We start from the raw sequence: 11713 nt of genomic DNA, 5'->3' as shown, positions 1-11713 counted from the left end.
GCGTTCCGAGCGCGGCAAGACTGCGACCATTAAGCGAGAACGTCCGATACTGATGTGTCTCTTTGAACTTTTACATTTCAGATACAACCAGTTACCCTTCTCCGAAGAGTATTACCCGATGGCGATGTTGACGAAGCTCGACTTGATGAAGAAGGACGCGGACTCGGAGAGCACGACGCCGACGAAGTGCGCTGATCTGGCTGCGACCGGCAACAACGCGACCATCCTGCCGATGATCCAGGAGCAAAACTTTATCAAGCAAGAAGTGAACGACGAGGACGAGGAAGAGGATCTACCGTTGGCATACCACTGTAAACTGTGCGGTGTGTTTTTCGCTTCGCAGGCGCTGCTGGACAATCACGAGATCGAGCACAAGGGTAAACGTAAGAACACATGCGCGCAGTGCGGCCGGGTGTTCAGGACGTACGTGAATCTGCGAAAGCACATGAAGAAGCACGCGGGTCGCAAGGGAGGGCGTAAAGCGAGCAGCGCGTCGACGGTGGCGAGCAGTCGTTCCGGTAGCCTGAAGGTGAAGAAAGAGAAGCCGGAGTTGGAGTTCCTCTGTAAAACGTGCAACAAGGTGTTCCGGCACAAGAGCAACTACCAGAAACATCTGATGCGTCACACTGTCGGCGACTTGACTTGCAAACACTGCCCGAAGAAGTTCCGCCTGTTCCGCGATCTGACTAGGCACGAGAAGACTCACTTCTATCCCAGTTACATGTGCAAGGAGTGCGACTACGAGACAACCGTGTTGGCCGCGCTCAGCATTCACATGTTACGACACACGGACAAGGCGGACCTCCCTTTCAAGTGCAACGACTGCGACAAGCGTTTCCGGAAAGCGATCGACCTGCAGGAGCACTACAACATCCACTCCGGGGACAAGCCTTTCGTTTGCCAGTTGTGTGGCAGTGCTTTCTACCTGAGGCGGCAGCTCTCCGCTCACTGCAGACGCATGCATCCTGAAATGAAGGCCAACAAAGTGACCAGCACGGCCTGCGACATTTGTGGCCGGGTGTTGGCTACCAAGAGGTCCCTGTTCCGTCACAAGGAGAGTCACAATCCTACGAAGCTCTATCTGTGCGATTACTGCGGCAAGAGTCTCAGCAGCGCGGAACATTTGAAGAAACACAGACGGATCCACACCGGGGAGAAACCGTACGTCTGCGACATCTGTGGCAAGGGTTTCACCGATTCTGAGAATCTGAGGATGCACAGGAGAGTGCACACCGGTGAGAAACCTTACAAGTGCGACCAGTGTCCGAAAGCTTTCTCGCAGAGGTCCACGCTGACTATACACAGGCGAGGTCACACGGGAGAACGGCCGTACGTCTGCCAGATCTGCAATCGTGGCTTCTCGTGCCAAGGCAACCTGACATCTCACCAGAAGTCGACCTGCGTTTAAATTCGAGTGCCTTCCCTGTCGAGGGTTGAACTCTGAACTCGAAGAACAATGGATCATTTGTGTCGTCGTCGCCGAGATTGTGGTTACTCCGTTGGTCCTGCATGTTACGAAAAACAATAATTGATTCACGATCGTGCAGGTTGTCGTGATCGATGGTAAACCGGAAGTGCGTGTCCGTGGATTAGTTTCAGTTGAAACGAATTTTTAGTTTTTTTTTTTTTTTAACGATTCGTTACATTTTCTTTCCAATACAACACATTTGCGGCTGTAATTATATTATTATTTGTTCGTTATTGAGACGTTCGATGTTCTTCGCAGCTTCTTCCACGCATTTTATTCGTCGTTTCAGAAACTCGAGTGACAATGGATTTTTCATAATATATTACTTCGCCGATCGGTCGAGCTTTCACTTCAATTGTACGTTTACGTATAAGTCGAAGAAATTCGTGCCGTACGGCAGAATAATTTGACTGTTCGACTAAGAGAGCATAGCGACTACAAGTTCCATGTTAATTATAAATATTGATACTCGTTATTATATGTTTAATAAAAGAACAATGATTCACTGAAAAAAAGAAAAAAAAAAAAAAGAATGAACGAATCGTGTGTAGCGACTTTCTGCTCCAATCGACCAACTTTCTTTGCTTCTCGCGAGCCAACGATCGCGCCTCCCCTTCATATCCTCTCGAAAGAAAGAGAATTACAAGTACGTACTGCGTGTTGTTGTTAAAGAAAATGCCCGGCGATCTGCAAGACATTGTTTCGACGAACGATTGTGAACACATGTTGAAAAATCACGTTGTTGATTACAGAGCTCTCGGGGTCGTAGATTGGGACGCGAAATCCAAAGAGCGCGGTGAACAGGCTGTCTTCGATTCAAGACCAAAGTCTCCGTCGTCGGAACCACCGGTAGAACAAAAGAGACCCTTGTCAATAGATGAGATCTTACGGGAAGCCCTCTGCTCTGAAAATTCTGACAGCGATTCATCGACGAGTTGGAAGAAGGGGAACAGCAATCACGAAGGGCAAAAAGGACACGTTTGCTCCCTCTGCGACAAGACGTTCAAACGTTCCTCGGAGGTGTCCAACAACACGCAGATCCACAGTGGCGTCGAGCACACGTGCAAACTGTGCGGTTTCATCTCGATCAACAAACTCTCCCTGAAGATGCACCATCGTCGTGTTCACGAGCATAATTTTCGTTACCGTTGCGACCAGTGCGGCAAGTGTTTCATGTCCAATTACGAACTGGAGGATCACAAGGCCAGCCACCTGGATGGGAAGACGTTCGTCTGCGAGTTCTGTGGCAGCGCTTACTCGCAGAAGACCTATCTGGTGGCGCACAAACGCGTGATCCACGGGATCCACAGTAGCGCGCCGAAGGAGTTCCAGTGCGACGTATGCAGGAAAAGCTTTGCCACCGAGCACAATCTTCGCAGTCACGTTGGCCTGCACTCGCAGACGTTCCTGTGCGCCCAGTGCGGCAAGAAGTTCGCGACCAACCACGCTCTGAAGCTTCACGCGCGGAAGCACACGGGCGAGAGACCGTACGAGTGCGCGATCTGCTCGAAAGCTTTCGCCAGATCAACGGCGCTCAGGGTGCACCAACTGACGCACACGGGCGAGAGGCCGTACGTGTGCGATCTGTGCGGCCGAAACTTCACTCAGAGGAGCAGCATGATGACGCATCGACGGAAACATCCCGGGAGTCATCCTCCGCCACCTCCGTTGCTTCTTAGCAGGCTCGAGCGACGCGCCTAGAGTGTACCGTTTCGAAGGGCATCGGAGATCGCCCGGAATTATGTCGTAGAAGAAGTGTGTGAAGACTTAAGATCTCGCTTTCGCGTGTTCGAACTCTGTTTACATTACGCTTCGCATTTCTAAGTTTCTTCTTTCGTCAGCCTCGCAGGACAATTACGGTTCCTGACCGTTAAAATAGAATCACTCTGAGCTCGTCGACGTTTATCCATTTTTCTAACAAGCTTGACAGCCGTAAGCAAATATTGATAGCAAACTTTATCAACTACCTTCCATAAATATCCGTTCTAATTATAGTTTTCAAGTTCTCGCCGTTATACTTGAGAATTTTGAATTTCTATTTTCAAGTCGAATAACTCGCTGATCAACGATAACTCCGCGCATTTTAAAGGAGATCGAATAAATTGCCTAACAATCAGAGTAAAAGGATATTTTTCGCATAACGTTGAGCTTTTTTTTTTGTAAAATACTACGTAAACTTAGAAATTTTTGTGCAGGTGATTCTGTTTCGATGGTCAGAGGCTATATATTTTCGTTGACGAATGATGAATTATATTTTTTTTATAACTGAATGAAAGCTGCTTCGCGTAAGCCTGAAGTTTCGTCGAAGGAGAGATTGTACGTCGTGCATTTTAAATATTCTTTGGCTGTTGCGCCTCTAGTGTTATTTCGTATCGTTAAGTCTCGAGTTAGAACGTGTACAGTGATAAATGTTTCGCAGAATCGTGTGAAAAGAAGGACTGACGATTCGAGAAATCCGCTTCGCTAGCGATAAATGTTCGAATTACTAATAAGACTTAAATGTGTACGATATGTACTTAAGCAAACAGTTGGTGTAAAGTACAGTGAATAGCAGAATGGTCACGGAGGGAGCAGTGCATACACGGCGGTATAAATGGTTCGGGTACGAAGTCGAATCGCCTTATGAATTTTGTGAATGTCGATTGTGAAAATAACGAACAAACGGAATGAGAGAGAGAGAGAGAAAGAAAGAAAGCGAGTGGAATGGAAGCGAGTTCAATGAAACTCAGTTGTTCTAGAAGCTGTGAAAATTTTACCAATGTAAGTAGAGACACTGACTGTTAATTCACGATTAACCTACGATGACCGAATTGTTTCAGTGCAATGTTCGACGACATTCATTGCTTGTACTGAATTCTTTGTTCCTTTAATTAAATCCTTTTCAGAAATCGATCGTTCTCACTGTGTGCTCCGTATACTCACCGTGTCGTTTCATCCACGTCACGTTCCTCCCGCCCACCCGTTTGCGTTACACGTTAGAACTCTCTAACAGCTTAAAAAAACACCGCAGGTATCGAAACGAGACGTCGAGTCCATCGGAGGCCAATCTGCAAACACTGCAATCCTCCCGATTTCACTTCCCTCTTCTCTTTCGTTTTCTTTTTCTTTTGCCCGACACCAGCGTTTGTCAATCACTTTCGTACGACTGACTTAAACGAATGGATGTTTCAGGAGGTCTACGATCGCAGAAACGTCCCTGGGCCAGGGTAAAAATGATCGAGCGCAGTTCCAAGTTACTGTTCCAGCTTCCAGTCGAACGATAGGCGAATCGATACCCTGGAAAATTGAGATAAAACGGGACCAGGATGACGAGAGGATGACGGCTAGAGGCGACAAAGATGAGGTGAACAACAATAATTCCTCTTTAGGAGAAGAAGTAACAGAGGATTCAATCGTAGATATGGTGAAGACTGTTTTGGTACCTGTTAGAGACCCAGTGACGAAGGAAATTAGAAATGTGTTGGTGCCCGTTGAAGAGATGGACGATACCGGATTAAACGTCATCAAAAGTGTACTGATTCCCTTGCAGGAGGAGGATGGATCGATTTCTTACGAAATTAAGAAAGTCGTAGTGCCCATCAATCCGAAATTGAGCTTGTTACCGAGGAAAAAGCCCGAAGCTAAGTTATTGACGAGTAAAGCGAAAGGTACGCAGGTGAATTGTAAGAAAGAAGAGGAAAAAGGAACTGAAAAGGAAGAAAAGCTATCGTTTGATACCTTTGAAGAAGCTAGGAAACAAGAAGAAAAAGAGGGGAAGCAAAAGAAAACGAAGGAAATAGAGAGAGAAGTGGATCAGATATTGGAAACCTTGAGAGACATTTGTCCATTCTGTCAGAAGCGTTTCAAGGACGAAGACCAGATGCAGAAGCACATTCTGAAAACGCACAGGAAACCCTACAATTGCGACAAGTGTCACAGAGGATACTCCTCCGACTTCGCCCTGGAGGAACATCAGAAAACTCACGAGGTGGTCGCGTTTTATCAGTGTTCCACTTGCCAGATGCAGTACAAGACGACGACGGGGTTGAAGTATCATCAGATCCGCGAGCACAGCGACATGGACCCGATGTTCACGTGCGACTATTGTGGGAAGCGGTTCAAATTGAAGCTGGACCTGGGCCTCCACATCGACAGATCTCACATGAACGTCACTCACATTTGCAGATTTTGCGGCATGGCCGTGAAGAATATCGCGTATCACGAGCTGAAACACGAGAAACATAAAAAAGCCTGTTCCCTCTATCGTTGCAGTATCTGTCCTAGAAAATTCAAAGCGTGGAACAGTTTGGAGAATCATTTGCTAATGAAACACAAATCGCCCGGCCAGGGGTCGCCCGATATGTTGAGGACGCTCTGCGAAAAGAAATTTCGGTCGAGGAGTGACTTTTACCAGCAGGTGCTCAGTCAATCGGTGGCCAAGCAAAATAAGTGCGTCGTGTGCGGCAAGACCTTCGCCTTTGAGTACAATCTTCGCAATCACGTGGCCTCGCACTCGCAGACGTACTTGTGCTGCCAGTGTGGCAAGAATTTCGCCACGAATTATTTGTTGAAGCTACACCTTCGGAAACACACTGGCGAACGGCCGTATCAGTGCAAAACGTGTCTGAAGACGTTCACCAGATCAGACTCGCTTAGGATACATAAGTTGATTCACACCGGAGAAAGGCCGTACGTGTGTGATCTATGTGGTCAAAGTTTCACTCAGAGAGGGAGCATGATGATACATCGTCGCAAGCATCCCGGTGATCACCCGCCGCCTCCTCCTCCTCTGATACTCAGTAGGCTCGAGAATAACGAGCATTAATTCTTGTTGAAGTTGTAAATTTAAGTAAAAGCTGTTCATAAGTACGGTATTCGATATGAAGCTGAAGGAATTTTGGGATACAAGTACTTTTCGATGAAAGGTGGGATTATGAGAAATTTTTTTTTTTCTATATTATATATACGTGATTCTTGTGAAAAAGAATTCATTTGAATTTTGACAAAACAATTCCATTAGAAATTAAACAAGCATCACTGTATTTACATTTTGTTTCGCCTCATTCTTTCGTTTATCACTTAGAAAACTTTAGAAAAGTGTTTATTGATTCTGTTTATAAATGATGAGCGTTTTGTAACAGAGTAAAAAAAGTTTCTTCGCTTCTGGAGGAAAATTGTATCATTGTATTCCAATAACATTTTTCTCTTTCTACATCAAGATAATATATTTTTGAACGTTCCTTTTTTTTTTTTTTGTATCAAACTTATCAGTCTCATCGTTACCAGTGACAATGCTCAAATTGTACATAATTCATTGTACCATGGACAAATAGTTACTGTGAAATAAAACGGATAATTAGAATTGTTGCAAAATCGAATTCTTATCTTACGAAGAGAAGAAATGGAACAAGAAAAATTGTTTGTTAATCGTTGTTTGTTAATTCGAGTACGTTTAAATTGTTTGTTAATTCTTGTACGTTGTAAGAGCGAGTGTGAACTCGATTTACCTCGGATGTTCGCCAGATATTTATTTATAAAAATTTCAATCAATTTAAATACGACGAACAACAAACAAATTCATATTCATATTCATGTTCGATACATTTATCACATGTACCAGACTGATTTGTTCCTTCGATTAAACGCATTTTGACAATTGTTGGACATCCGTTTCTGTAATTCCTGCCTGTTCACTTGTTTTCTCTGAGCTAACGACGTTTATAAAATCCACAGGAAGAATAAACAAGATTGTTGGTTGTTACAGACTTGAAACTGTGTTTTGCGTCCAGATCCACCCAATTTCCGACTGTTTTTTGTTCACCCGTTCCCATTGGGCATTGATTCTTTCCTACGATTGACTAAATGAATCGATGTTTCAGGAATACGACGATGACGAAAAGGCCCAAGCCATTGAACCCGATGCAACAGCTCGTTATATTTTGTCGCAGAATCCCGGACAAGACAATTGTTAATCGAGTGCCTCTCAATCCTAAACTTTATCCAGCTTTGGTACAAAGCTCGAGGAAATGTAAAAAGATTGTACAAAATTCTAACGAGTCGAAGAGAGTTACAGACAGTTTAACCGATAACACGACGCGGAATGAAATAAACGTCGATTTAATTTCGAACGGGAGTATTGTAAATAATAGCATTTGGTTAAATCCAGTTGACAATGATTCATCGTCGACAGAAAAGAATAACGATACGACCGATTCAGGAAAGACTCGGGAAGATACGAAGTTAGATTCGGTGAAACAGGTGTCGGTTCCAGTCAGAGATCCGGTGACTAACGAGATTAGAAATACGCTGGTGCCAATCGAGTACGCGGACACTTCTGGATTGAACGTGATTAAAAATATTCTGATACCGATTTATAATAAAAATAGTTTTATATCGTACGACCTGAAAAAGGTCGTGGTGCCTATCATGCGAGAGTCAAATTCGAATCAAACGCCAGGGGACGGGAATAAGGTAATAAACATAGTGCACCCAGCGGAGAACGTGCGAAACAAAAGTACTCCAACGACGTCGAAAGATTCTGAGAACGAAATAAAATTACCAGAAGACAATGAGAAGCCGGTGGTACGAGTGACGTCAATCGAGAATAAAGTGCGGTGCATGGAGGATGAGAATGAAGCAGAGAAGGATCAAACAGAATTAACAGATGGCGAAATGAAACAGAGAAAGGAAGAGCTAGAGGAGACAGAATCGTTTAAAGTGCCTGACCCAGAAACCCAGAAAGAGGAGATGGACCGGATACTAGAAAACTTGAAAACTATCTGTCCAGTTTGTCAAAAGGTGTTCAAGAGCGAGATCATGTTACAAAGGCACATAAGTAGATTCCACGAGAAGGTCCATCCCTGTGACAAATGTAACAAATGGTATCCGTCGAAACTGCTGCTGCAAGAGCACAAGATATCTCACGAGGACGACTCGTATCTGCAGTGTTCGATGTGCCACTTAAAGTACAAGCGTAAAATTGGACTGAAGTATCATCACATCCGAATGCACAGCAACATAGAGCCAAAGTACATGTGCGACCACTGCGGCAGACGTTTCAAGTTGAAGATCGATCTTGGTGGCCACATCGAGAAGACACACCTGAACGTCTCTCACATCTGCAAAATTTGCGGCAAGGTCGTGAAGAACATCACGCACCACGAGTGGCAGCACGACAGGGTCGCCAAGAAGATCGTATACAAGTACAGTTGCAACCTTTGTCGCAAGAAGTTCACAACCCACAATAACTTGGACAATCATCTGCTAATGCACAAGGACGGCTTCAAGTGTACGCTGTGCGACGAGGTGTTCTCCTCGCCGTATTCTCTCAGCAGTCACAAGAGCACGAAACATAGACGCGGCGCGACATGCACAATCTGCGAGAGATCGTTCTCCAGTACGAGCAATTTTTATCAGCACGTGCTCACTCACGCTGGCATCAGGCCGTACAAATGCGACGTCTGCGGCGACTATTTTACGCAGAGATCCAGCGTCTTGAGGCATCGAAAGATTCATCCTGGTCCTCTGCCACCGTTCACAGAAACCACGTCGATAGCAGATATCGCGAAGAACATATTGCAAAAACTTTCGAACGTTTGAAGTGTAAAGTATTACAGCTAGATTGCGGATTGTGTCGTAGAGAAGGATTTGTTTGAGAGAAATTTTTGGAAAGCAAGACTCCGAGAGCGAGAGAGTCTTGTTTTACATTGAGCAGAAATATTATTAGATTGATTAAATGATTTTATTCCTTTGTTATGTTATCGTTGAACGAGTTTAAAGCCTGTAACAAGCGTTACGAAGACTGCTTTTAACGAGAATTTGGATTCGGAGAGACTTTAGAAGAAATAATCGCAGACCGTGTGTATTTTATATGATGCATGTCATATTTTAGTATTGTTTATTGGTTGGAAATCATCGTCATTTTATTTGAAACGAACACTTGTTGTTTTTCTTTTTTTTTTTATAATAAAATCTGCAGAAAATGATATCTATTTTGAATTATTTGAACATGTTGGAAAAATTAGAAACGATTTGCTGAACTTGACGAGTAGTAAGAATTTGTTTGTCGTGTATCGAGATTTAAAAGTGTCTGTCTGATGGTTTCATTCGGCATTTAAATATCGCAGTTTTTATACGATAAAGTGTGCATTAAACGACGCAAAAGTAAGTTGCATTTTCAATATATTTCCGATGTTAATCATATAAAATTTATATCATACTTGCAAGTCATACTTTCACATACATTATCGCAAAAGTTTCATAATTTTCCAGTTAACCAAAAAAAAAAAAAACCTTATGAATCAGTATTGAAGTAACATTAAAAACTTTGTTCTGTAGACACTTTCATTTATTAGTACACAATTATTTTTACAAGTAATTCAAATGAACCATCTAATCCTAGCACACTGACACATCACTGTCCTTGTTTCAGAGAAGAACCTATCCCAGGACTACAAAGAAACCGAGAGAGAAACTCGCCTTGCTGTTTAACAGCGGTCGATAAACGACCAAGAAGAAGATTGAAACGCGCAAAGTCGAAGTATCTCTCGGACGAATCTCCGCGCGACTCCATTGATTCGGACGACCTTGAGAATTCACAGGACGCACTTGGAAGAAATTCGAAGAAATTGAAGACAGGCGTCCGAACGTCCTCACTGACGAAAGAAACCGAATCTGTCCGTTCAAAGAAAGACGAGGTCGAAGTGGATCGCCTGCTGGACAAGATCAAGAACACCTGTCCCTTCTGTGAGAAGCGTTTCGACGACGCGAAGAAAGTGGAGAGCCACGTGATGTACGTGCACAGGAAACCGTACAAATGCGACATGTGTAAACGAGGGTATCACACGGTTCGTACGTTGGAGGAGCACAAAGTGATCCATCGGCCGGATTACTATTTCGAGTGCAAGATCTGCCACGTGAGGTACAAGAGCGAGAACAGCTTGAAGAGGCACGACATGCGCACTCACGGCGACTACGAGTCAAAGTACGTGTGCGAGCTCTGCGGACGTAGTTACAAGCTGAAGCCCGACCTGACGTACCACATGAAGAGATCGCACGCCTCGGAGTTGCAGATCTGTCGATTCTGCGGCAAGGAGGTGAAGAACGTGAAGGGCCACGAGTGGAGGCATCAGAAACGCAGCAAGGAGGCGAGGTACGAGTACACTTGCCACCTGTGTCGCAAAAAGTTCCTCCACAGGAGCAGACTGGACAATCACTTGAGGCTTCACGAGAAGGGTTTCAAGTGCGAGGAGTGCGGGAAAGAATATCGCGGAACTCGCGAGTTGATCAGTCACAGAAGATACAAGCACGGCCAGGCGAAGATACTGACTTGCGTCTTGTGCCAGAAAGCGTTCCCCTCGAGCAGTAATTTTTATCAGCACGTTCTAACACACGCCGGGATCAGGCCTTACAAGTGCGACGTTTGCGAAGAGGATTTCACGCAACGTTCTAGCCTTTTGAGACACAGGACCCATCATCCTGGACCACTTCCGCCATTGCACTCGTCTCGTCCGCAGATTGCTGAATTAGCCAGGAGTTATCTGCAGAAACTGCAAAACGACAAGAGTTGCGTTTTTGACGCGAGATTATTATGATCAATTTGAAATCACGTTCTTCGCGGAACGAAGAATTGTGATTTAGAATGTTTGGTCGATTATGGAAAGAGGGTGGTTTTTGCGCTTTGAAGGGTAATTAAGATTTTCGATGTTGCAGTTTATGCAAGATATTTACTTGAAATAATGGCTGACCATTTGAAAGTATTCTGTAGTAACAATTGCACTAACAACGAAGATTCCAATTTTTTATTTTTATGAAGATTCTGTGATTCCAATTTTTTATTTTTATGAAGATTCCGTGAGAATAATTTTCGAGAAGGAGAGTTGTTGAGTTATCGACTGATGTTGCAATATGAAGCGGTATATTGTTTTTTGTTATTATTGAATTTTGTAATTAATTTTATTATATATATTTACTTTAAGCTATGAGCTACATTTTTTCACAACAAACTCTTCGATTTTTAATTAATGCTAACTTGTCGGATGTTACAATATATGAGGCTATACGGAATAATATTTTTCGAAACATTTTATCTCGAAATATATATATATATATATTTTTTTTAAGATACTTTTTGAAAAGATACATTATTAATAAAAATATAGTGCACATGTGCACACTTGTAATAAATACATCTCTTTTTTTTTTTGAAGATATACTCTGAAGACAATACTTTTGTATATTTCTGTATATACTTAGATTACTACATTT

The 11713-nt window shown here is 43.6% G+C and overlaps 1 protein-coding gene across 9 annotated transcripts in view; it reads left to right on the top strand.

The window, feature by feature from the left end:
* Positions 1–11713, top strand: part of LOC122531922 (zinc finger protein 460-like) — a 52877-nt gene that overhangs the window by 21244 nt on the left and 19920 nt on the right. Inside the window, exons 5-6 of one of the 9 annotated variants that reach the window (XR_006307421.1) lie at positions 4640–6372; positions 7327–7455. The exons of 5 other annotated variants lie outside the window; for them this stretch is intronic. Coding sequence is in view for 3 of the 4 variants with exons in the window: in XM_043660239.1 (XP_043516174.1) it covers positions 7327–9046 (1720 nt within the window). In the remaining variant the exon portion in view is untranslated. Of the gene's footprint in view, positions 1–81; positions 1948–4639; positions 6423–7326; positions 9415–11713 lie in introns of those variants that run through there. 3 more of the 9 variants (XM_043660239.1, XM_043660241.1, XM_043660243.1) reach the window with 3 other exon arrangements.

The sequence above is a fragment of the Frieseomelitta varia genome, unplaced genomic scaffold (genome assembly GCF_011392965.1).
Source record: "Frieseomelitta varia isolate USP_RPSP 00005682 unplaced genomic scaffold, Fvar_1.2 scaffold_428, whole genome shotgun sequence".
Lineage (NCBI taxonomy): Eukaryota > Metazoa > Arthropoda > Insecta > Hymenoptera > Apidae > Frieseomelitta > Frieseomelitta varia.
The sequence above is the reverse complement of the archived record's forward strand: the minus strand, read 5'-3'. Positions and strand labels throughout refer to the sequence as shown.